This window comes from Myodes glareolus, chromosome 3, assembly GCF_982192425.1.
Source record: "Myodes glareolus chromosome 3, mMyoGla1.1, whole genome shotgun sequence".
Classification (NCBI taxonomy): Eukaryota; Metazoa; Chordata; class Mammalia; order Rodentia; family Cricetidae; genus Myodes; species Myodes glareolus.
The window spans coordinates 85034179-85060103 of NC_142028.1; the positions used below are offsets into that span (position 1 = coordinate 85034179).

Here is a 25925-nt window from a genome sequence, read left to right on the forward strand (position 1 = left end):
GCTGTTAGGCCACAGTCTTGTGATTCACAGATTAATGGAGATGGGTTAATTTAAGATGTAAGAGTTAGTTAGAAATATGCCTAAGCTATTGGTCAAACAGTGTTGCAGTTAATACAGTTTCTGGGTGATTATTCGGGTCTGAGCAGTAGGGAAATGAAAGAGTAGTCTCTGTCAACACATATGCATGTACCTGTATGTCTGCTTGGGTGTGTAGGACTTTGTGTCTTCTTGTGCATGTGTGTATATGCTTGGGCACTTGCATATACTCATGCACGCATGCATCCTGGAGGGCCTCTCTGAGCTGTGCAGTGGTGAGGACCGCACTCCAGGACTGCTCAGAGGGCTGCAATCTGCAGGGTCCTGGCAGAGCTGTTCTCCCATTGAGAGCGGCAGTGGCTCCCAGGTCCTGACTCCAGCCTCCCAACAGGAGTGTGGAGCTGGTGCAGCAGGTAGACGAGGATGACGCCATCTACCACGTTGTCAGCCCTGCCTTGAGCGGCAACACCAAGCCCCAAGACTTCGTGATCCTGGCCTCTAGGCGGAAGCCTTGCGACAACGGGTGAGTGCCTGCGTTCTGAGGGGTGCTGTAGAGGTGGGGAGGCCTCACCTCCCTCTTCAGGAGGTGCAGCAACTTGGAGTCCGAGCTCTGCTGCCCACTGGTGGTTGAACTCAGACCCTACCGGGTGTGTTTGTAGGCTGCTCGTGGGGTTCACCATGACAGCCAGGGCCTATACTGCTCCCGAAAGCAAGGATGTTCCTGGTGCTTGTGACTGAGGCTACCATACTTAAAACCACAGTCAGGGCACCTTTTATATGGCTTTCCCTTGGCCTCTGCCCCCCTGGGAGCTTGTGACTGGTACCTGCAGCATGAGTGCAGCCAGGATAGGTGGCATCTCTTTTCTGGAGACAAGGACCCGAAGAATGAAAAACCTCAAGGCACACAGATCCATGGGGACACGTGAGGCCTGAACCTGATGCTGCTAACACAGATGCTCCATCTCTACAGCTGGCCCTGAGCAAGACACCAGGCTCTGAGGGAATAAACCCATGCCTGGGAACAGGTCAGGGTCCCCACCTTTTCCTGTGGATGATCTCTGACTCCTCACTCTGACTCCCCTCCAGGGACCCTTATGTCATCGCACTGAGGTCGGTCACACTGCCCACCCACGGTGAGACACCGGAGTATCAGCGTGGGGAGACTCTCTGCTCGGGCTTCTGTCTGTGGCGGGAGGGGGACCAGTTGACTAAGGTGAGGCCGGGTGTCATTTCTACCCTTTCACCTCTGGGTGAATTGAACTCTCTGCTATTAGGCTGGGACCCTTTCCACACCTGGACCCCTATAACCTCCCAGTTTTACCAGAAGTCAGAGCACCAGAGACTGAAGAGACTTCATTGAGATTTAATCAGTGTAGTCGGTGAGCGGCCGCTGCTGGGGCTTAGAAAAAGCTCTGGACATGGACTACAGAAAGCCCTGATCTGATTGAAAATTCTGCCTCATTATTTATTTACTGTGTCCCCCTTCTTGTCTGGGAGGGATTTATATGGCTCTGAGGGCCTATAAAACTCAGCAGGGTAGTCAGTGTTAATTGAAAAGGTAGGGAGGAGGTGGAGGTGGGAATGCTGCATCCTGCCCCCAGCTTGCAGCCCCTTGCAGTTCTAGATTGACTCTGCGCCTTGCCCAGCGGCTGAGTTGGCCAGCATTGCGAAGGACCTATACAAAGCTGGTCCGAGGCTTATGCCTATCCTCTTTCTGTGATGTTAAGTGGATTCAGTGATAGGCTTTGGAGACTCAATTTCTGTTCCCCGGGGCCGCTTGGCCAATAGGGAGGTGCACAATGATCTTATGGTGTGCTGTGATAGGGTAGCCAGGGTACCCCAAGTGCCTGGGAGAACCTCTCAAAGGAGACCATGCCTGTCAGTCAGGCTTTCTAACTGAGCTCTCCAAGGCCCAGGGTTGTACCTGTTGCCTTCCCCGAAGGCAGGCAAGACTGACTCCCCACCTGCCTGCTGCCCAGAAGTCCCTGAGTCTCCCCGTTCTGCTTCCCTGACTTGGCTTTTCACCCTGCAGGTTTCTTACTACAACCAGGCCACCCCTGGATTTCTCAACTACGTGACCACCAATGTGGCCGGCCTGTCCACGGCGTTCTACAATACGTTCAAGGCTTGTGAGAGTTTCCTGTTGGACAACCGGAATGACTTGGCCCCCAGCCTCCAGACCCTCTAGGCACTACCCCACCTTGCCCCAGGTCTTACACACTGCGTGGAGCAAAGCAGAGGCGTTTATTCACTCTGACTCCCCAGGGAAGCCTTCCACATTAGATGGTCCAGTCCTACTGGGTGGTCAGTTCCTGCTCACATCTGCCAGCAAGTCTTCTCGGTACTCCTGGGGTATCCTGTAATAGACTCGGGTCCTGTCCATGGCCCTGGCCACCCACAACCCAGCCCAAACGTCTGCATAGTTGTTCCCAGCCATGCTGTGGTGCACCGTGACCGTGGCTCGAGGGGAGGCTGCCAGCAGCCTGGCCACAGCTTTGGCCGAACTCCGGCCCAGTGGCCCAGCCTGCAGCTGGAAGGACACAGGTTGCCAGAGTCCCTGACACAGCTCCAGCATATCTGTGACCATCTGCTCCTGATAGCCGCTGCCCAGCGCCTCTTCAGGCCAGCCTGGTGCCACGGTCACATGAGGGAAAATTTCAGCCACAGCTGTAAGCAGTTCTCTGCCGGCCACATGACCAGGGACCACAAAATTACCATGTGAGATTGTAGCCCCCACCCACACGGGCCAGGGCAGATGGCCAAGGGTGGAGAGGCGTGCCAGTGTGGCCAGGGAGGGCCGGAGAGCTGTGGGTTCCACTATGTTCACATGGATGCCCCAGGACCCGGGGTGAGCAGCCAGCTGCAGCAGACAGGACTCCAATGTCAGAACAGGAACACCTCGGGTACGCAGGATGGGCACAGGGTTCCCAGATTCAGATTCCTGGAGGCCCACATCCAGCAGGATCATGCCTTCTCTGTCTGGAAGAGGCAACAGTGTTTGGAGTACCTGTCATTATGTGATGTCATTCTCTCTTGTTAAAAGGGGCAGTGGAAGTCATGGGAGCAAACAAGGAGGAAGTGGTGCCAGCCATTCTTGAATCTGATGTTCCAGACTCCAAATGCTGTGACTGGTGACTCTCAGGCAGACATGACAGATGGCTGGCTCAGTTCTTGGCTTTCCTAGTGACTCAGACCTGGGTCACCACCCCCTCTTCTAGTCACAGTGAGGCTGGGGACTCAAGGCTGCAGGCCTAAGGTCAGGAGTTCCTGCTCTTGACATTGTTCCTCCCACTTTGTATCCAGTGCAGGGCTTACCATGTTCCCATGGTAACAGAGAACCAAGTTACCCACCCAAGCAAACGACAGACCTGTGGGTTAGCCACAAGCTTTACTACTGCAGGCAGACTCACCAGGGACAGTAATGGCCGTTGTTCTCCCGCTGCCATTCACTTGTAGATCCAGCCACTCTACCTCTAGGCCATCACCCCTGGGCTGCTGGAGAAGAGGGATCAGGCTGCCACCTGTGTAGTAGGTTCGCTTCCGGGTGCTGTTCACTGTGGGACCCAAAATTGCCAAGGTGAAAGGACCACTATCCATGGTTACGCCCTGGCTCTCCTGCATCCTAAACCTTGTAGCTGTCAGTTCCCTCTTGGATAGATGTGAAGTCATTGTTTCCAGGTTTGACAACCAGCAAGCAGAGTTTACTGGGCCAGAAACCAAATGGAGATAGAGTGGTAGGACCCCAAAGCTGGTTTCCTCCCCTTTCCAGACATGGTTCTCTCAATAGGAGTGGGACCTGATGTGACCCCTTGGAATGGCTTAAGTGTGGGTGCTCCTAGACTCAGGGTCAAAAGTACAAGGGGTTTGCCTGGTGGCATCTGGCTCATGAATGAGTGGGCACAGAAGAGGGCTGTGGAAACACAGGGAGGAGGTTGAATTGGCTAGGGTCTGATCGAGCTGCTTTTCTATTAAGTCCTTAGAGTTTCGACTTCAATTTCCCTCTCTATCAACCAGACCCCTGCTTTGTGGATAGGAGAAGCTTGGATAGCGTACTGTCCCTGGGGCAGAAGACAGGTTCTCAGAATGGTTCCTGTCTCCTGTTTCACCCAGAATTTTCCCCGTCTAGACCTCCCTACCTTTGCTCCCATGCCCAACCAAGGCTCCACCTCCCCATCTAGGCCCCCTTCTTACAGGCCAGCTGCTTGAACTGTGACAGGACGGGCTCAAAGAGGTCATAGTAGATTTGGTGGGTGGCGCTGTTGTCCCGGATGAAGAGGAGATCGTCTACTGACACGGGGTCCGAGGCACCCTGCCACAGTGTCAGGCTGTACCTGGGACCAGAGAGTTGACTCAGTGCCCCCCTGGGCCCAGAAAGACCCTGGGCTCTACTCCTATGCTCAGAAAAGAATGCCAACTGAGCCCAGGAGTGGAGCATCTGCCCTCCAGCTTCCCAGTAGCCTCTCCTCTTGGGTACCATCCCTTCCAGGGGATGACGGAAAGCAGGAGTTTAGGGGATGAGAGGATGTGCCCACTCTGGATGTCTATTTCTGAATTATCCAAGCAGAAATAGAAGTTATGGAAGCAGTGAACAGCCGGCTTGTCACCAGAGGAGTGTAAGCCAGAGGCAGGGCATTTATTATAGGAGGTGGCTAGGCCACCGGGGCCAGGACAAGATGATCTTTAGAACACCTCCTGCCGTGTTCATCTTAGATCAGAGCCCAGGATAGATTTGGAAGGAGCAGAGGAAGCTTTACCTCTCAGATTGGCTCAGGAGCCAGCTGAAGTGGGGCCAAGCAGCCCGTACCATGAAAGCCCGAGCGGGGAAGGTGATCCTCTGAGGCAGCGCCCCCACCAGCTCCTGCATCTTCTCCACCATGGCTTGGGTGTAGGTGCTGCTTGGCAACTGAGGCACATACAGAGTAGTGAAGCCAGGAGAGATGGTGACCTCCGGATACTTCTCCTGTACCAGCGCCAGGAACCTGCAGCAAACAGAGAGATCCAGCTTTGCAGACCACTCTGGTTCATTCTTGTAGGTTCTGGTCGCAGGGACTTGGGGCAGCCAGGCCAGTTGAGTCTGTGCTTGGAGGCTGGCAACACAGCTCTAAAGAACAGCAGGGGTTTGCACATCCTGCCGATGTGACCACCCTGTGCAGCCCGGGAAGTCTGGGCTCAGGGTCCTGTTCTGCCTCTGGTGGTTACTTCAGCCTTTGATTCTCAGAGACAGTGACCGTCTGCCAGGGCAGAGCCTTTTAAACGTCCCCATATGGATGAAAGGGACTGAGTGAGATTTGTGAGGTGTGCAGATCTGTAAGCTGCCAGCTGGCTTCGAGTTTCCAGAGTTTCAGATTTCTAATTATTTTTTTTTATATGCGCCGAGCATGATGGCACATGCCTGTAATCTCGGCACTTGGGAGGTGGTGGTAGTAGAATCAGGCCTTCCTTCATCCCCAAGTACATAGAGAGTGCAGGGCTAGCCTGGACTATATGAAACAGTCTCAAAGCAATAAATCAAAAAGAATGATTTGAATCTTATTCTGAGTACCCTGAGGAGAGAAACCTTATTTGTCTCAGGCCCTAGATTACATTTAAAAAAATTATTTTCTTCAAGTATACCTCAATTTAAGAATCACAGAAATATTGGGTGGGTGGCTGGGCAGATAGAGGGAGAGATGCCTGCAGACCACAAAGCTTGGGGAGGGAAGGACCTGCAGGAACCCTTGCTCTGCCGTTTTGTAGACTTCGGCCATTTAACCTATCGAAGATAGTTTGTATACTGACAGAATGAAGATGACTAGTTGCTACCTCATTCTCCTAAGAGTTCGGCTATATGCTGCAAGTAAATGCTTGAAACAGTGCCTGGGGCACAATAAACATGCAACAGCATGCTTCTGTCATTGTGAGTTTTCAAATCTGAAAAATGGGGAGAAAGATACTCCTAGCCAGTCACGGGCCGGATTTTCTAGAGGGCTGGGGAGGGAGCCGTTTCTTTATAACATCTAGCAGGACACGTCCTGTGCATGTCACTGGGGTGGCAGAAAGGACATGGCCGTCTGCTCCCCAAGAGTCCACCGTGGAGCAGGGGTGACCAGCGTGTAAGCCAACAGAAACAGTCCAATGGAATTAGGGCTGAGGGCCAGGGGAAGTTCTTCAGGAGCCTGGGGTGCTGGGGACACTTCTGAAGGTGGCAGAGCCTGAGCAAAGACTCACTGGAGAAAGGAGGAAGGCTGAGCATGCTGGTGCACACCAGATATAGCAGCGGTGGAGATGGGAGGACGATCAAGGCCAGCTTGGACTGTGTGCAGAGTCCAAGGCTGTTCAGGGCTACATGAGAACTTGTCTCATCCTCTCCCTGCCATAAAAAAGGTAAGGAAAACGAAACAAAACTCAAGAAACAAACAAACAAAAAGAACCAGATCCAGCGGCCTGCAACTGTAATCCTGGTACCAGTAGACAAAGGCAACAGGAACCCCACAAGTATGAGGTAGCCTGGCCCATATAGTGGGTTCCAAGCCAGCAAGGACTACACAGAGAGATTGTGTCTTAAAAACCCACAAAGGGGCAGGCATCCCAGGCAAGAGGGAACAGAGCAGGCACATGCTCAGAGGTGGCTGGCGAGCTGGTGCTTGCCGCCAAGACTGATGAACCGAGTTAAAACCCCAGCAGCCTTCATATGGTGAAGAGAAAACCAATGCTTGAACGTCGGCCTCTGACTTCCACATTGCACCATGGCCTACAGGCACGCACACACACACACACACACACACACACACACACACACACACACACACCAAAGGAAAAGGCTCAGAGCTGTGGTCTCACGGCGGGACCGACACATTCAACAACAGTCCCCATGGCTCCCCTTTCATGCTCCTTTCATGACAGAAGAGGGCTGGAGCCAGCTGGGCAGAGGGTGAGCACTCACTGTGTAGCATTGATCTCAACTGAGATGGGCACATTGGGGCCCCTCAGGATATCAGCATTGATCCACACAGGTCTCCGAATCTTGCCAGCCTCAGTCATCTGCCGGAGGAGGTCCAAGGAGGGCCCCACAGCCTTGAGGCTCTTGAAGTCCAGTTTGATGCCTGCAGGAAAGGGGCAGGGGCTGGGAAACTGGAAGTTGACTTGCTGGGTAGGAAGAGCTGGTAAGGGTGGGGCAGGTCTTGGGAGAGAGTGGGAAGGTGGGGAGCAGATAGTGGCGGGGTGCCGGAACAGCTTTTAGGCAAGGGAAGCCAACACTTGAGAAGAAGGGGTCCCTTCTCCAGCCCAAGTAGGCAGAAGCAAAAGCCAGCTGAAGGCCTGGGCTGGTTCAGGGAGATTCAGGCATGAGAAAGGGCTTCAATTTCTGGACAGGGCAGATCTGAGACCTGAACCCCAACAGCCTGTGAGGAACCCACTAGGCCTCCAGGAAGAGACATCCGTGTAGAGAGGTTATCTAGATAGAAGAAGGGCCCAGTATAAATAACTGCCCATCTTAACTGTGGAGACAGAGCTGAGACTTCCAAGTTAGAGAAGCTGAAAGCCAAGCCAGGACAAGGGCAGCCATGGAGGGTGAAAGCAGAGAAGCCACAGGCGTGTGTGGCAGTTAGATGAGTCTGTCTGAGGAAGACAGTCTGTGGGAGAAATGGTGTGAATGTGACTGGAGTTAGAGTCAGCAGGGGATGAGGGAGATGTGGGGGATGAGGGGAACGAGGGGAATAGTGGGATGAGGGGGAGGACGGTGATGAGGAGGATGAGGGAGATGAGGAGCGTGAAGGGAATGAAGGGAATGAGGGGAGTGAGAGAGAAGTTGATGTTAGGGTGAGACCTAGATCTGGACTGGAAAGAGGAGTTGGGCTTTGAACACATTGTACCATCCAGCTCTGTGCACTCAGGGACACCGTGACCCTGTTTGGCTCTTTACATTTTACTCTTCATGTTCACACCTCTGTCTCCCCTGTGGGCTCTGCAGAGAACTCGTGGGTTGCAGCTCCTCTGGTCTACCTCACTTAGCTCCCCCTGAGCCAGAGTGATGGAAGTCTGGGGAGTGAGCAGCTCAGGGTGGGCCCTGGATTCACCTCACCCAAGAGGGATCCCTACTTAAGGGCAGGAGTCTGGGGAGTCAGTAGGGCTGGGAGAGGGATGCCTTACCCTTCTGAGACGAGGAGAGTACAGCTTCCAGCCACTCCTGCAGGGTGTTGTCACTATAGATGGCTGGAGGGTGGGCCATAATAGGCACCCCGGTCTCATTGACTGTGGTGAACCCCTCTACATTGACATCTGCCTCCAAAACCATGATATTGCCTATTTTAAGAGGGAGAATGCAATTAGTACTTTAAAAAATACTTGTCTGTCCGTCTGTCTGTCTGTCTATCTATCTATCTATCTACCTATCATCTATATATCTGCCAATCTATCTACCAACCATTTTTCTATCTACCTATAATCTATGTATCTATCAATCTATATCTATCATCTATCTACCTATCTATATCTATCTATCTATCTATCTATCTATCTATCTATCTATCTATCTATCTATCTACCTATCTCCTGTGTGCTTGCCCATACACTATACTATGGCTTATGTGTAGTGATCAGATGGCAGTCGGCAGAAGTCAGATCTCCATCAACCATGTAGGTGCCGAGGATCACACTCTGGTCATCAGCCTTGGTAGCAAATGCCTTTACCTGCTGAGCCAAACAAAGGGCTCTCAATCAGTACTACTTTTTCCTAAGTGAATCTCTGGCTGGTCTGGAGTTCTTGTTACGTACACTAAACTGGCCTCAAATTCACAGAGGTCTGCCTGACTCTGCCTCCTGCATGTGAGTGCTGGAATTAAAGGTGAAGGCCACCACACCTGACCTGCTCTGGTTTATTGATTACTTTTTATCCCTCTGAATAGAATTTGAGCCAGGCACACACAGGACCATCGGAAAGCCTCCATTGTCAACGTACTGTCCGGAACAGTGGTTTTGGCTCCTGCTTTCCACCAAGACTACCCTTCTATCTGTGTTCTCACTAGCAGCTAGGTGCTTTCTTTCTCTGTTAGCTTTATGCAGTTAATTCAGGCAAGCCCTTGAATACTTAGTCTAAACGGAGCTCAGACCTCTGGCACCAACTTTAATGTGTCGTAATAGCAACACAAACATGCAACTGTCGAATTGTAGGTTTTGATCTCGAGTTTGGGATGGGGCCGAGATTTTCATCTCTCAGATGCTCCCCAGTTAGACTACTCTTCCATTCTGGAGCACTGACTGAAACTATCTCTTCCTAAGGGACGCAGCCTTCCTGAGTCTCCCCTCCATGACGGTGGAGCCTGTCAACTCCTGAAGTATTTTAGAGATGACTGGTGATGATGAACGTGAGCAAACAATGACAGAAAGGGAAAGACTATGCTGGTGTGGGGTTATAGGTGTAAATTCTGTAATCCCAGCATTAGAGACATTGAGAGAGGTATTACTGTGAGTTTGAGGCCAATCTGGGGTACATAGTAAATCCAAGGTCAGCCTGGGCCAAGTACTGAGATCTTACCTAAAAAGCAAACATACACAACAAATTCAAGGCCAACCAGCTAGGCCCAGGGAAGTGACACAGCTCTTCTACTGGCTCTGAGAAATTTTTTAAAAATGCATTTGCTTTTATTTTATGTGTTCAAGTGATTGTCTACATGTATGTGCATGTACAAGCCCTGTGCCTGGTACCAGTGGAAGACACAAGAGAGCATCAGAGCACCTGTAACTGGAGTTATAAGCAGTTGTGAGCTGCCATGTGGGTGCTGGGAACTGAACCCAGGCCCTCTGCAAAAGCAGCAAGTGCTTTTAAGCACCGAGCCTTCTCTCCAGTCCTGGTGCCTGAGAATTTTTATTAGTTTTCTTTAAGGAGTTGGATTTTTAGGAGGGAGAATGAAGTCAAATACAGGCTATTGCTGGCACTGTTTTTTTTTTTTTTTTTGAGGACAGAATCTTACTCTAGTGCCTGAGGTAGCCTGGAACATAATGTATAGCCCAGCCTGGCTCAGGCTCATGCACAGTCCCCCTGCCTCTACCTCCTAAGTTCCGGGGTTCTCGATGTGTGTCAGAATGCCCAGTGTTTTACTTCTGCTTTTGAAATAGTTTTGTTTTGTGGTCCCACTAGCCTGGAACTTGAATCCCCTGCCTCAGCATCCCAGGGCCAGTGGGAGTTTTGTATCAGTCCATCCTATCCTTGTATTGTGTCCTATACTTCGAAGTTGGGACTGTCGTCCTCATTGGCAAGAAGGGGCACGTTCCCTAGTCTCAGAACACCGTCAGTGACCTCAGAACCCATTGTGAGCCCTGATGGCCTATGGATGTAATGAAATGAATTTTAGTTTTGTGACTCAAACCCAAAGTTTTTTTTTAAGGTATGAGTAGTAGTTTGAATGTAACTGACCCCCATAAACTCATAGGGAGTGGCACTATTAGGAGGTGTGGCTTTGTTAGAATATGGCCTTGTTGGAGGAAGTATGTCACTGTGGGGGTAGGCTTTGAGGTCTCCTATGCTCAAGCTACGCCCAGTGACAGAGTTCCCTTCCTGTTGCCTGTGGATCAAGATGTGGAGCTCTCAGTTCCTTCTTCAGCACCATGACTGTCTGCACGCCACCATGTCCTGCCATGATGATAAAGGACGAAACCTCTGAAACTGTAAGCCAGCCCCAACTAACTGTTTTTTTAAATAAGAGTTTTTGTGGTTATGGTATCTCTTCACTGTAATAAAAACCCTAACTAAGACAGTCTGTGTTTTGCCTGCGTGTGTGTACCTGATGCCCCCAGATGCCAGAGGGCATTGGATCCTCTGGAGCTGGAGTAACATACAATTATGAACCACCTTGTGTTCTTAACCTCTGAGACATCTCTCTAGCATCAACCAAGGTTTTTCTTGACTTTTGCCTAGTTGGGCATACAGTGGGCATAGCCCATTGGGTTTGGGGACCAGAGAATCTAGGCCCAAGTTGGATACCTGGCAGACATTAGTGTGGCAGAAACTAGGCGTGGTGGCCCACATCAGAAATCCCAGCGCTTGGAACCTGGAGGCAGGAGGGTTAAGAGTTCAGGGCTAGCCTAAGTCACACAGGGAGAGTCTATATTTCAAGGGGGAGCTGAGGTGTAGCTGACTGGTAGAGTGCCTGTGTGGTGTGCATAGGCCTTGGGATTAACCTCCAATCCTGCCAAAAATAAAGTCATTCCAAGCCAGGCCTGGTTCCTCTCTGCCATCCTAGCAGGGCCCCTGCTGCTATTGCTCCATAAAGGGGATGAAGACAGATGGAAATGGTGCTCTCAACCCGACTGGCCTCCCTGAGGTGGTCACTTGCATGTCCTGTCTTTCTGGAAAGTCCTCTCCCTTAATACTGAAAGTGATGGATATCCTAGAAGCTGGGCCAGGGGGCTGACTTGCTGGGGGAGCGAAGGACCAAGGAAGTGAGCAGGACCTTGCATCCTCTCAAAGATATTCCCTAAAAGGCAGGGAACACGTGGTTGCCAGGCCCTCCACTCACCCACCACTGAGTCAGGAGAGCGTGGTGGCTGAGTGTGCAGACCCTGAAACCACACACTTGCAAGCTGTGTGACGCAGGCCAGATTTCCTGACCTCTCTGTGCTCATTTGCTCATCTGTTGAGAAGTAAATAGTAACATCTCCCAGGTTAGGCATTCACGAAGTGTTAATTATTATTTACAATCACCTAGGGTAACCCAGGGCCATCTGGTGAACTTCTGCTGTCTCAACACAATTACTAATAATGACCTTGTTTGCAATCAAGCGTTCCCCAGTTTGAATGACCAATGACTCACTACCAGCCCACATTTACCCCAGGAGAGGAGGTCACTTGCCTGGAATCACTGCCTGCACTCCCCCATCCCACCTTCAGGATCTCATGTAGCCCAGGCTAGTCTGAAACTTACTATAGGGCTCAGGAGGACCCTAAGGTTTTAATCATCCTCCCCTGACCTCCCCAGCGCTGGGATTACAGACGTGGCCAGAACTGTGGCTACTAAACACCAAGGTAAAACTTGAACTCTCTGGGCTGTCTCCCCTGCACTCTGACCTCTGCTCTCTACCTGGACATTCAGTTCATGCCATCCTAACTCGGCCAGTTCCCTCAGAGGCCTGCTCCAGGGCCCCGACAGCAAGGAAACGAGGCCTCCCTCTGCCAAGGGTGAGTTTTTGTGTTCCCTGCTGCCAGTCCCTTCCCACCCCCTCATTGTGCCAGGCTTGTCTGGTGGCAGGCCCTTTTGGCATCCCCTCAGGCCTTATCTCCCCTTTCTCTCTGATTTGGTTCACTTGTCAGAGCAGAGGATTTTCTGATCTGTTCAGGTGTGTGTGTGTGCGCGCACACACAGGGCAGGGCTCACCCTTCTCTAGTGAGAGATTCTCAGCACTTGGATAGAAAGGAAGAACTCCTCATTAGTGCACAGTTATAGCCTCCAGCTGTTGCTCAAATAGGCCCAGGCCAGGTCAGAAATCTCTCGTAGCTTGTATGGCGATAGATACTGTCATCGTCTTGTCTAGGTGGCCACTGACCATCCCAGGGTGGTCTTTTCATCCCCACCCCATAGGGGATTTTTCCCAGAGCTAAGCAGATTTCCCACAAGCTAAAGTTTTCAGGCTCCTAGTTAAGACCATTTTATCACTAGCAACAGGACTGACAGTCTGTGCTCTTTTCCAGAGAATGAAGAAGGAGCTAGCAGATACACAGCAGTAGAAGCCCGTAGCTCCGTGTTAGCACTGTTGTCTCAGCTTGGAGCCGCTTCTCTTTCCTGTGTCACCCTGTGTCTTCTGAGCAAGCTGGAGAAGCATAGCTGATGTCAAAACTTGCCAACTCCTTTTCTCCTTCGCTCCCAGTCACCTGACCCAGGTGTCAGAGGACACAGCAAAAGCAGAGGTGGGCTGGGTCTCTCCTGGCCTGGCCTGGCCTCTCCCCATGGACCAGTTAGGCCTCCGGTCAACCAGTTCTACAAATCAGGCCGCTGTATAGTGACCTGCTGGAGCAAAAGTCAGCGCCTATGACCGGGCCTCCTCTGCTTTCAACCAGTGTGTGACCCTGGATGAGACTCCGGGATGCTCAGCTGAAATCAGGAGAGCTCCCTCTTTTTCTCCACCTTTCATTTTTTTCTGACAAGGTCTCGCTGTGTAGCCCATGTCCACTTGGGACTAGTGATCTTCCTGCCTCAGCCTCCTGAGGTCTGGGGTTACAGGTCAGCAGGATATTTGTCTTGAGTGGTGGTCCTAAGAAGCAGCGTGGCCCGGGGAGCTCTCAGGCCACATCCACAATGCTGATTGGCACCTGTGTCTTCTGAAGCAAACTCAAGCCAGGCACCCCCTACCCCCACCCCCGTCTTCCATGGCTTGGAGGTCATGAGCATCTCGACAGCTCCCAAAGAGAATGTTTCCTCATTGTCCCAGTCTGGGAACAGAGACCACAGACTTCGGGGCTGATGTACATTGGCCTCACTCCTCTCCGAAAGCAGAACCTCGATCACCGAATTTCTCTGAGCTTCATAGAATTTCTTCTGTGAAGGGTGCTCACGAGCAGGTGGTATCGTTTCCAGGGGACCTCCCTGCAGTGTGTGGGGGGTGTGCCTGTCATTGACAGGACATCATGATTGTTTTGCATGCAGACTCTAAGGTACTGCTCAGGTGTCCACAGCATGTTTCAGGAGCACTGTCAAGTTCATGGCTCTGGCTTCTTAGTCCTGGAGGTCAAAGGCCTCCTTAGCAGGGACTGTCAGCTCTTGACAGGTTGAGGGGTTGTTGGAGTGGGTATGGTAGAGTGATGAGCCTGGAATTAGCACCTGGTCTCAATCTAGGGCTCAGAGCTCACTGATTGCTCAACCTGAGTGGCCTTAGTCCTCAGCCCTGTTCCCTGAGGGAGACTGTGGCAGGCAAAGAAATAGCCATTATGGTGCTGCCGTGACCATGGTGTCAGCTGCCTCCTGATCCCCCTGACCCCAAGCAGAATGGCTAGACTTACTGTCCAGGGCATCCTGCATCTCTTTCTTGCTGTTGGCTGCGTGGTACCAGGTGATTAGCAGGCCATCCCGGTGACTGATATGGCCCGTGCTCAGCATGTAGTCCAGCATGTCAGCATCTGAACGGCAAACTGCATCTTGATCACAGCCTGGAACCAATGGGAAGGGGTTGTTATCATCATCTCTTGCTCAGCCTAGCATGCTTAGGTATAATTCTACCACTTGAATCTATCTAGTAGACAGACAGCAGGACCCATGGCACCTGGTTTAGTAAAACACAGTGAGACTAGCCTGGTGCTGTGTGTCTCTAATCCTAGCAGTTGAGAGGCCATAGCAGGAGGATTGGCACCAGTGTGAGCCCAGCCAGGACTAAATAGTGGTTCTGGGTCAGTTGGACTATAGAGTGAAAATCTCTTTCAAGTAAATTAACCGGGGCTGGAGATGTGGCTCTGTTGGTGAGGTGCTTGCTTGCTTAGAATGTGAGACTCTGGACTAGCCAGCACATAAACCAGCTGTAGAGGCATATACCTGGCATCCTATCACTAGGGTGGTAGAAGCAGAGGAATCAGAAGTTCAAGGTTGGGCCGGGCGGTGGTGGCTCATGCCTTTAATCCCAACACTAGGAAGGCAGAGGCAGGCGGATCTCTGTGAGTTTGAGACCTGCCTGGTCTATAAGCAAGAGCTAGTTCCAGGACAGGCTCCAAAGCAACACAGAGAAACCCTGTCTCAAAAATAAACTCAAAACAAAACAAAAACAAACAAAAAGTTGTCCTTTGATACATAGTAATTTGGAACCAGTCTGGGGTACAGGAGTCTTGTCTCAAAAATCAAACGAGGGCTGACAAGATGGCTCCAAACCTCATGACTTGAGCTTAATTACTGAACCTCACATGGTAGAAAGAGAAAACTGACTCCCACAAACTGTTCTCCTTTGACACACACACACACACACACACACACACACACACACACACACACAATAAATAAATAAATGTAAAAACAAAACCCAGCCAGAAGACAGGGAACTCTATGGATTCCTGGGGCTGAAGAGACCATCCGTTGGCTTTGCGTCCTTAGGAAAGGGAATGGCGTTTAGGAGGTACCTGGACAGAAGGGGAGGATATAGGTAATTCTGGACTGAAAGAATAGTGTAGGTTTAGCCATAAGAAAGAATGTTTGTAAGCCGGGCAGTGGTGGTGCAGGCCTTTAATCCCAGCACTTGGGAGGCAGAGGCAGGAGGATCTCTGTGAGTTTGAGGCCAACCTGGTCTACAAGAGCTAGTTCCAGGACAGGCTCTAAAGCTACAGAGAAACCCTGTCTCAAAAAAAACCAAAAAAAAAAAAAAAAGAATGTTTGTACAAAGACATGGGCACTACCTGGTCCTCATGGGAGAAGGAAAGCTTCATTTCCAGTGGAGGAGTTAAGTCTGTGCATGGAAAAGGACCAAGAGAATTGTTTAGAAAGGCCACGCTGGCTGCAAAGAGTCCAAGGAGACAGAATCCCTGCAGGAGTCTCGACAAGATCCCCTGAGCTTCTGAGGGCAGTACTAGTGGGGGATAAGACAGGAGGGTGGGAAGCAAAGCCTCAGAATCAGGATAGGTGTGGGTTTGAGGGGGCTGACAGCCCTTTATCAAGGAGAGACTGCAAGGACCAGCAGGTGTGTAGGAGGAGTGTGAAGGCTGCTCACTGTCTCCAAGAGGGAACGTCCCTCCAAAAGCACAGGAGGAAGGTCTTGACTGAGGGCTGAGATTTGGTGATCAGGGAAAGTCAATGGCACCTTCTGCTAGGGATGAAGGTTGGTAGGGCTGAGTATCAAAGAGCTGAATAGAGCAAGATGTATGGGCAGAGCTTGGTGGGGTAAGGGATGAGAAATGGCAGGGGTTAGTGGGGAGTACGGGAAGGAAGAGTTCCTACCTGGTTGGGTGCCCCGATGCAGGGTGAGGCCCAGGACCATTGAAATGGTCAACACCAGGGTTACACTGATACTGCCAGCAAGGATCCACTTGGTCTGACTGTTGGAGCACCACTTCTTGCAGGACATTTTGACCTTCACTGGAGAGAGTTCCCTTCCAGACTCCACAGGCACAGCCCCTGAGGCAGGAGCCTGCAGGTACCTAGTCCTCCTCAGCTCTGGCCACTCCTGCAGCCTGGGCGGAGAGCGCTTAGAAACCCTGCCCTCCTTCAAACTCTCCTCTTCTTCCCCTCACCCAGGCTGTATCTTCGCAGGCTAAGCAGAAAGTCCTGCCACCCCCCCAAATGACCTTTGAACACAGCAGGAAGCAGAGGAGGATTGGACGGAGTCCCGACCACTGGTACAGGAGTAGGGATCTACTCCGGCTGGGTGGGTTTCCTGGTGGCCTGGAGCAAGCCAAGGTATCCTCCCAGGCCTTGATCTACCCCTGTGTGGAAGGAAGCAGCAGAAGTGGGCCACCTCTTTACTCTTTTCAATCTAGATCTTTCTGTCCTGCCCCAGGGACACGAGCAGATTAGATCTGCCCCGAGGACATGGATTTCCTTCTATCTGAGATGGTGGCTGATAGACAGGGCTGGGATGGTGGCTGATAGCCCTGGCATGTGAACCTGGGTGAGAACAGGCCACCTCTGGCGCAGCAGAGCTGTGGGCAGGGTTGAGTCGCCTGCCCAGGCAGACAGGCAGGGTTCTAGGGGCAACAGGATGAAAAAAGTTAGAGACGTCCCCTATTCCACAGGCCAGGGAACTCAGAGGGGTTAGAACCAGTTATGATAAACTTGCAGGAGGCCTGCAGTTTAGAGGTTAGGAATCCCCAACAGCCCACAGGTGAACGGCTAAATGAGGGGCTCTCTCTTATCCATTCCTTGGCAATGACAATGAATAAAATATAGCTTTTCCAAGAAGTTTATTTCTTTTCTTGTCTGTCTTTTTCTTTTTTCTTCTTTGATTTTTTTGAGACAGGGTTTTTCTATAGCTTTGGAGCCTGTCCTGCAACTAGCTCTGTAGACCAGGCTGGCCTTGAACTCACACAGATCCGTCTGTGTCTGCCTCCTGAGTGCTGGGATTAAAGGCGTGCGCCACCACCGCCTGGCTTCCAAAAAAGTTGATTCCTTGTCACAAGACCACCACCAAATGGTTCCTGTATTCCTGTGTCACAGACGACTTTGTCCCAAGTCACATTTGTGCCCCATGTAAGCAGGGCCACCTTGCCCACCCCTAAAAAAACTTTGTAATGTTTTTAAAAGTTCAGTTTTGGGGTTTTCCACTGAGATTTGTTCAGCCCTGGTATTAAATATAACCCTAAAACAATGCCCTTCTCTTTGTCACTTGGGGTTGGTCTCTTCATGTTCACCCCGAGGTGGCTCAGTGGGTAAAAGGTGCTTGCCAACCAAGGCAATTGACCTGAGTTCAGTCCTCAGGGCCTGTATGGCAGAAGGAGAAAACCAACTTCTACAAGTTGTCCTCTGACTTCCATACAAACCCCTACTCACCACAAAATAAATGCAATTTAAAAATGAAAATATTTAAATTGTTTTGTGTGTATGTACTGTGTTTGCCAGTGCACATGCATTTGTGTGTGTAAGCGTGTGTGGAGGCCAGAGGTCAACGTTAGGTGTCATCTACTTTATTATCTTAAAATATTATTTTCTATATAAGGGTATGTAAATGTCCGTTCAGGTACCCCAGGAGGCCAGAGGCACCCGGGTTCTTCTGGAGTTCCATAGGATGGTTGTGAGCCACCCTATGTGGCTGCTGGGAACTGAACTTGGTTCCTTGCAAGAACAGAACAATCTCTACATTCTCTTAAGCACTGAGCCACCTCTCCAGCCCCTACTTTAGCATCTGAAAGCCTCTCCTTCGCCTGGACCTCACTGATCAGGTGAGGCTGCCTGGCCAACTAGCCCTAGAGTTTCTCTTTTCTCTGCTTTGCCTGTACTAGGGTCACAAGCATGCTCCCTCATGCCTGGCGGCTTAGAACTTAGTTCTTCAGGAGGACCTTTGATGTTCAGAAGTGTTGATTAAGTAGTGGAGACAGGAGTTCAAGGCCTTCCTCACCTACATAACAAGTTTGAGGTTATCCTGGAAATCATGAGACTCTGTTTCAGAAATGAAAACAATAGGTTCTGGGACTCTCAATGCTAGAGCATTTGCTCTCTCTCTCTCTCTCTCTCTCTCTCTCTCTCTCTCTCTCTCTCCCTCTTCTTGGGGGAACAAAAGGGAGCTGGCAGAAATGAGGGCTCTGCAATGTTCTCTTTCTCTTTTTCTTTTGCATGTATGTTCATATGTGGTGTGTGACGGCCAGAGGTTGACACCTGTCATCTCTTCTGTTGCTTCATGTTGTATACCGAGGCAGGGTCTCTCACTTGAAACTGCAGCTTGTTGATTTGGCTACTCTAGCTGGTCACCCTGCTCTGGGGATCCTTTATCTTTGCTTGCTGAGCACCGGGATTGCAGGCCGGCCATTGTGCCCAGCCAGCTCTTATGTGGGTGCTGAGGATTAGAGGTAGGGAAAAGAGAAAACCACTTATTCTACGGCAAATAAGAGTGAGCCTGACCTGGGAGCATGGGTTCAAGTTTCCCTAAATGAAAAAGGTTGCATGGATTTTTATAATGCTAGAAAAAGCGTCAGTGTATTTATAGAGTGCGGTGGGGCTGCAGCAGGGTAGAGAACAGATATAGAGGCTGTCTGATGGTATTCTTAGTGTTAGAGCCGGTGGGGAGCTAGCTGTGTCAAAGTGACACTTTCTGAGATGTTCATGGAAAAGTCAAGAAGATATTGGGTCACGTATTGGTAGGTGGTTGATAGTAAGTGGCTATTAAGAGTGGTTATGAACTAGACAAGGTGTCACACACCTTTAACCCAAACACTTGGAGGCAGAGCCGGAAGAATGGCCAAGTCAACGTCTCTCTTTTCTCCCCATCTCTCCCCTCTTCTTTGGTGCAGGTATCTGAGCCATGGTTCTAGAACTCACTTTGTAGACAAGGCTGGCCTTGAACTTATAGAGACCTATTTGGCTCTGCCTTCCGAGTGCTGGGATTAAAGGCATGTTCCACCACACCCAGAAGTAGTAGATATTTATTAATGCCAACTGCAAAACAAAGGAAATGCTGTACTTTATTGATTTAAAGGGGAGGAATCTCTGACTATATGGTGAATGTCTGCGAAGCTGCTATGTGCTAGATTAGATACAATGCACAACCATGAACCAGGTTACTTTGGGCCTAGCGGCAGGACGCCGATTCTGTTGTCTTGCCTGCCTGGGGTCTCCTGTGTTTGATAGTCACAGCAGAGAACCATCTGCTGTACTAGGGACGGGGGGAAGCTGTAGCTGATCTCACAGTGACAACATCTGTAGCCTCACAGGAAGGACCCCCTCCCTTTCTGTGGTTCTTAGATTGGACCTGAGGCCTCACATATGTTAGACAAGCTCTCTAGTATAGAACCTAACCCTGAGCTGTTGGCTAAGTTGCCAAGGTGGTCTTGAATTTTCGGTAGCCCATTCAACTTGTCGACCCCCTGCCTTGGCTTCCCGAGTAGCTGAGATGACAGGCGGGTGCCGCCAGGCACACTTTCCTCCTTTGAGACAGGAATGCACTTTATAGCTCATGCTGCCCTTGAACTCCTAATCTTCCTAGCGCTACCTCTTGAGGTCTACAGGTGTGTGCCGTGGCTAAAGAAGGACTTTAGTATTTTTTGTGTGAGGGTGTTATGCCTGCATCTATGTCTGTGTAGTATGTTCATGACTGGTACCTAAGGAGGCCAGAAATGGGCATCGGTTCCCCTGGAATTGGAATTGCAAATTCCAATTTGAGCCAACGTATGGCAAATTTCAATTTGAGCCAACGTATGGCAAATTTCAATTTGAGCCAACGTATGGGTGCTGGGAATCAAACCCAGGTCTTCTGAAAGAGCTGCCAGTGCAGGGAGTCATCTCTCCAGTTCCAGGAAGGACTTTTCTTTTTCGGGTTTTTTTTTTTTTTTTTTTGAGACAGGTAGCTTTGGAGACTGTCCTGGAACTAGCTCTTGTCGACCAGGCTGGCCTTAAACTCACAGGCCAGTGCTCTTAACCTCTGAGCCATCTCTCCAGTCCCCTCATTCTCATTTTGTAAGTGGTACCTTCAAAATATTCCTATCTCATCCCTGTAATCCTAATTATTTTAAGTTATTGCTCATCATTAAAATGTTGTTCTTGGGAAACGGGCGGTGGTGGCCCATGCCTTTAATCCCAGCACTTGGAAGAAGCAGGCAGATCTCTGTGTGTTCAAAGTCAGCCTGGTCTACAGAGTGAGTTCCAGGCCAGTCAGGACTACACAGAGAAACCTTGTCTCGAAAAACAAAACAAACAATGATGTGCTTGGGAGAGACAGCCGTGGGACCTTAATTCTTCGCCACAGAGCTAGGTCACACACAGTGGCATCTCTGAGCCCCACCCTCCGCCCCACCCTACTCCATACTCTTAGTCACTGGCTGAAGCAGGGAGGAACATGGAAAAGAGCAAGGACTTGGGTTCAGGGTTCATGTGTGCCGTGGCCTTTGACCTTTCTCTTCATTGTTGCCTGTCTCCAAAACACTTGCCACTCTAAGATAAACAGAAGTACAAGGCCACAGGACTTGTTCTAGGGGGTTTTGAAGTCCCCCTGAGACTCAGCCTTTGCTTGAGTCAGGTCCTGTCTAAGTGGTTTTGGGGGTCTGAAGACACCCCTTTTCTAAAGATTCCTCTGTTTCTCTCCATTGTGTGGGCAGGACCAGGAGCCTTATTGGCTGGTTGAGCGGGGGTGGGTGAGGCTTCTGGAACATGGTGACCTCACAAAGACTGTAAGCCTAGCCTGGGCTGGGGGAAGTCCAGGTAAGCTGAAGGGTGACTTTGGGGAAGTAGCAAGGGTGGGGTCAGCCTCCACGGCCTCCACGGCCTCCACGGCCTCCACAAGGCAGTTACTACCTTGACCCCACCCCCACTAGGTAAAAGTCTTCAGGTCTGGCTATATTCCCACAGTAGTAACTGCATACCCTTGGATTAAAGTTGACTTTTCTGTTGCCATGTGGATGCCCCAGGTGGAGGTAACACATTAGCAGCCCAAGGCTCACAGAGAGTTTCGCTGTCTTGAGAGTGGAGGGTGGGAGAACAGGGCAGGGAGGGGATGGTGAGTGAGAAGATCCAGGGGGGATTTCACAGCCCGGGAGGGGCCGGTGCCAAGGACCCGGGCTAGAGCACCGCCTGTTCTCACCCAGGGAAGGATGGTGTGTGGATGGACATGTGGGGAAGGCCCAGTGCGGCCCAAGAGTGGCAGAGGGAATTGGGATGAAATTCAGGAAGGTGCTTTTTCCACTGTGGAAGTCCAAAAATCTCTGTGTGGGTTGAGAAGTCACCTCTGCCATGTGCCGGGGACTTTACAAAAATCATTTAGATCCCTGAACAGTCTCTATGTGTTAGTAAATGAGGGCAGTAATATCTGTGTTGAAGAGCTGTCATCCGTTCATTCATCTGAATGCTTTCTGACTGTCTGCTCTGTGCCAGGCCCTGCGTGGGGTCTGGAGAAACAGGAATAATAAGATCATCAGACAGGCGGTTCACGTTCTAGTATGGAGACGGATAGGAAAGCAGAGAGATCCTCTGACAGAGGGACTGACCACAGGAAGAGGATTCCTCGACAGCATCTGGGATTTCAGGAAGATTTCCTGGGGGAGGGAGGCATCAACCCTGGTCTGAAATGTGGCTGGCTATTCCGCATGAGTCAGATAAAGAGCTGGAGGGCAAAGTGGGCATCTGGAGGAGGGTCCCAGGGAGCGGAAAGACTTTGAAAGACTCTGCAGCAAGAGAGAACTCCAGCACATCTGAGAACCCAGAGAAGTTGAGAATGGTTGAAAAGTGGGTTCAAGGCCAGGGCAGGAGACAGTGTAGTTGGAAAGGTGGAGGAACTACCTGTGGCCTGAGGAGCCTGCTAAGGGAAACCCAGAGACCAGTGTGCACACTGGGGCTGTCATCTTCGGGCAGTGGTGGCATCTGTAGGTAATACTTTGGTTGCTATCAAGATTTTTTTTTTAAATGATGGGTGAGCGTGGGTGGTGCACACTTTCAATCCCAGCCCTCAGTTGCTCAGGCAGGAGGTTAGGCTACATAGCGGCTTTAAAGGCAGCCAGGGTTGTCTAGTGAAACCCTATTTCAAAAGACAACCAAAAAATAAACCAACAAAAAAGCAAACAAAAAGCAAAAAACAACCAAACCAAACCAACAAACATAAAAAAACAACAATGAAACAATCCTCTCATGGTTGCTTTTAGTATTTTGGCATGGACTTTTTTAGGTTTACCCCAGGTTTGCTCACTTTTTCTGAATCTATAGGCTTGTATCTTTTATTAATTTGGGATGTTTCCAGCCATTATTACTTTGAATGTTTTTCAGCACCCTTTCTACTTCTGAGGCAGTAAGTGTAGAAAGCTAGATACTTTAATATTGTCCCCAAGAGTCTGTTGTTTTCCCCTGTTGCTCATACTAAGTGCATTTTTGTCTTTTTTATAGATTTATTTATTGTTTATTGAGACAACGTCCCACTGTGGAGTCCTAGCTGTCCTGGAACTCGCTCTGTAGGCCAGGCTAGCCCCAAACTCACAGAGATCTGCCTGCCTCTTCCTCCGGATGCTGGGATTAAAGGCGTGAGCCACCACACTGGCTCTTTATTTTAGTTCATTTTTTTCTTCTTGAGGCCTGCAACCCAGACAGCGCTGGAACTTGCTGTTTCAGAGGGAGACATCTGGCCCCTTCATTTTCCAGATTCCTAGGACTGGAATACAGGCCTGGATGACCATACCTAGACAGATTAAGCAGATTTTAGCAATTTGCCCTTGAGTTCAGGCCTCTGCCTTACCTCTCTACTACTGAGTCCGTCAGACAAGCTTTCCAAGATTCAGTTATGGGGGGAAGAGGAAACAGTAGTCATTGCTTAGAGGATGTGTTTCGGTGACATTGGAAGAACACATAGCAGATGCATAATGTATTTTATTTATTTATTTTTGTTTGAGATAGGGTCAAACTCTCTATCATAGGCTAGCCTGGAACTCACTACATAGCCCAGGCTGGACTCAAACTCCCAGTACTTCTCCAACCTCAACCTGGGAAGTATAGGTATAAGTCCCCATGCCTGACTTTGTTGATGTTTACAAGAAGATCTTACTTAGTAGCCCAGGATAGCCTCAAACTTGTTCGTTCTCAGTCTCCTGGGCCTTGGAACCTCAGTGCTTTCCCACTACACCTAGCGCAAGAGACCAGATCATATATTAACTTTTGTTTGTCTATTTTTCAGACAAGGTCTCCCTGTATAGCCTAGCCAATCTTGGAGCTCACTGGGTATTCCAGGCTGGTTTTGAACTCCTGGTGATCATCCTGCCTGAGTTTACTAGTTCTGGGGTTACAGGTGTGCCCTAACATAACTGAGCTATTTGTTAAATGTTCTTACACACACAGTAGCCCACTCATGCAGAGATCACAGACACAGGGACTTTCCAGAGGGAATTTGTTTAATACTCTGACTGTGATGATGATATCCTATTGATATAAATTTGTCCAAACTCATCAAAACATGTACATTAAACACAGGCATTGTAATTATTTTTTTTTAATTTTTTATGATTTATTTATCTTTTATTTTATGTGCATTGGTGTGAAAGTGTCATATCCCCTGGGACTGGATTTTCAGACAGTTGTGAGCTGCCATGTGGGTGCTGGGAATTGAACCTGGGTCCTCTGGAAGAGCAGTCAGTGCTCTTAACCGCTGAGCCATTTCTCCAGCCCCACTGTAATTGTTTTTATAAAGCAAGGTCTTGTGTAACCCAGGCTGGCTTTGAAGTCTGATCTGCCTGCCTCTCCACCCAAGTGCTAGGATTACAGATGTGTGACAATCCCCGCTCCTCTTTTTGTTAAAAATTAATTTAAAAGATATTGTGTGCAAATGAGTGTTTTGCCTGAATTATGTTTGCACAATGTGTGCATGCAGTGTCTGTAGAGACCAGAAGAGGGTGTCAGATCAACTTTAACTGGAGTTAAAGTTAACTGGAGTGACTGTGAGCCACCATGTGGGCACTGAGAATCAAACCTGAGTTCTTTGGAAGAGCAGCCCCTTAGTTTCTTAACTGCTGAGCTGTCTCCAGTCCCCACCTCCTCCTTTTTTTTTTTTTTTTGACAAGGTCTTTCTCTGTAGCCAAGGCTAGCCTGGACTTGTGTAGATTAGGCTAGCCTAGCCTGAAACTCACCGAGTTCTGTGTCCCGAATGCCAGGATTAAAGGCATGTACCATCACTCCCTGCTCCCTTCCTCCCCTCTTAATGAGCAATACCCACATGGCATAGGGCAAGCTACAAGTTGTTTCACACTTTTAGGACCCTCTGAAGACTTGACCACCTGCAGCAGGGTGGAGGAGGAGAGCAGGGAGCAGAATATCTCAGGGAGAGTCTGTCTATCCTGTCGATCTGTCCTGTGGCAAAGGGAGGGAAAGGCAAGCTTGAAACTGTCTGCTAGACTCAGGTCCTACTCACTGCCTTACAGGTTATACTAGCCTGTATTACTCCAGGTCAAAAATGCCTCCTTTTGAGAACTGTGGTGTGTGTGTGTGTGTGTGTGTGTGTGTGTGTGTGTGTGTGTGTGTGTGTGAAGCGAGTACATGTGCAAGTACCTGTGTATATGACATAGAAACATATCAAGAGGAAATGCAGGCCCCTCATCAAGTAAAAGGAGGAAAAATGATGGGCACAAAATTGAGACCAGGGCTTTGGCAAGGACCTTGAAATCAAGGAGCCCCAATCTTTTCAGCCCCTTGGCTACAGGTAAAATAGTTTTTGGAGGTGATGGTAAGGCAGCTCTTTCAGCTTTATGGCCACAAAGTGTTAGGATGCACATGGCTTCCCCTGGGCACCAAGGTTCTTACTGCCCTGTGCCCCAGCCTCTAACAAAGAGGAACAGAAGGGTGACCTAGGAAAGCCTTCTGCAGGCCTCACACTCCCTGCCAGACACCATAAGGGCCATGTCTCTATAGGACAGGAGCTATTGAAGAGCACAGAGTTAGGGTGAAAAGTCTCTTGTCCAGGTCCGTTCACTCACTCTAGTGAGATGAGCTACTCTATGAACTCGGGACTCCATGACTTGAAGTGCATGACCCTTCCAAAGCCACGCCACACAGATGCAGCTCGGTGGAATGAACAAATGATTTAGGGAGCCAGTACATGAGTGAATAAGTGAATGGAAAAGGCTGGAGAGCTGGCTCAGCGGTTGAGAGCATTGGCTGCTCTTCCAAAGGTCCTGAGTTCAATTCCCAGCAACTACGTGGTGGCTCACAACCATCTGTAATGAGGTCTGGTGCCCTCTTCTGGCCTGCAGGAGTACATGCAGGCACACAATAAATAAACCTTAAAAAAAGAGAAGTAAATGGGAAAGAAAGTGACCTAGTGAAAGAATCGATGAGCAAAACAATAAGAAGGTAAACCGAGAACCCTTCCTGTGCTCGGGTGGTATACCAGATGTCAGAAATCAGCAGCGAGCAAGACAGAGGCAGCTCCTGGGGGAGCCAGATGTGTGTACCAGCAAGATGCTCTGAGAGCTTACAGGTGGCCTTCACCTGTTTAGGGGACCTCCAAGGGTGCAGCTTTAGGTGGTAGCTGGGGTAGGGAAATGGAAGGAAGATGCCCAGCCTGCAAAGACAGAGTGGGAAGGAGGGGAGGATATAGGACCGCTCAGGGTGCTGCATTAGAGGCCTTTAGGTTTTGCTAACAACTGGCGACTGTTCGAAGGACAACAGGAAGCCAACGTTTAGGCAGAGGTGGGTGGTACAGAGATGGCCTGGTCTCTCTGGCTCTCACCTGATGTCTTTGCATGTCTTCCCAGGGGCCCACTCCTGCTTTAAGAACACCATGCCGGCAGGTGAGTGGTTCTTATAGATCCTATAGGGGGAGGGTGGCTCAGGAATAGG

The 25925-nt window shown here is 50.0% G+C and overlaps 3 protein-coding genes across 6 annotated transcripts in view; 2 read left to right on the forward strand and 1 right to left on the reverse strand.

Moving 5' to 3' along the window:
* Acot11 (acyl-CoA thioesterase 11) overlaps window positions 1–5919 on the forward strand; it is a 53059-nt gene extending 47140 nt beyond the window's left edge. For all 4 annotated transcript variants that reach the window (XM_085686357.2, XM_048453261.3, XM_087904772.1 and 1 more), the window contains 3 exons: window positions 428–559; window positions 1123–1249; window positions 2069–5919. In XM_085686357.2, the coding sequence (XP_085542483.1) occupies window positions 428–559; window positions 1123–1249; window positions 2069–2224 (415 nt within the window). In that variant the 3' untranslated portion in view covers window positions 2225–5919. The remainder of the gene's footprint in view (window positions 1–427; window positions 560–1122; window positions 1250–2068) is intronic.
* Fam151a (family with sequence similarity 151 member A) lies at window positions 2262–16318 on the reverse strand. Its single transcript, XM_048453262.3, has 8 exons — window positions 15915–16318; window positions 14003–14149; window positions 8164–8316; window positions 6959–7118; window positions 4791–5015; window positions 4228–4367; window positions 3447–3590; window positions 2262–3015 (listed from the first exon to the last, which is right to left on the reverse strand). Exons 1-8 carry the CDS (start codon window positions 16039–16041, stop codon window positions 2342–2344), a joined length of 1770 nt encoding a protein of 589 aa, XP_048309219.2. The 5' UTR covers window positions 16042–16318; the 3' UTR covers window positions 2262–2341.
* Window positions 16319–20755: 4437 nt separating this feature from the next.
* The window catches only part of Mroh7 (maestro heat like repeat family member 7), a 52979-nt gene continuing 47809 nt past the window's right edge, over window positions 20756–25925 (forward strand). The window contains exons 1-2 of the mRNA XM_048453253.3: window positions 20756–20819; window positions 25841–25876. The gene's annotated coding sequence lies outside the window, so the exon portion shown is untranslated. The remainder of the gene's footprint in view (window positions 20820–25840; window positions 25877–25925) is intronic.

What these genes read in the sequence shown, in the direction of transcription:
- Fam151a (XM_048453262.3), bottom strand. Translation starts at nt 16,041, where the DNA reads ATGTCCTGCAAGAAGTGGTGCTCCAACAGTCAGACCAAGTGGATCCTT. An exon ending in ACTCTCCTCGTCTCAGAAGG is followed by an intron (nt 7,119 to 8,163) that starts GTAAGGCATCCC and finishes CCTTTCCTGCAG; the next exon opens with GCATCAAACTGGACTTCAAG. An exon ending in CTCCTGAGCCAATCTGAGAG is followed by an intron (nt 4,368 to 4,790) that starts GTAAAGCTTCCT and finishes CTCTGGTCCCAG; the next exon opens with GTACAGCCTGACACTGTGGC.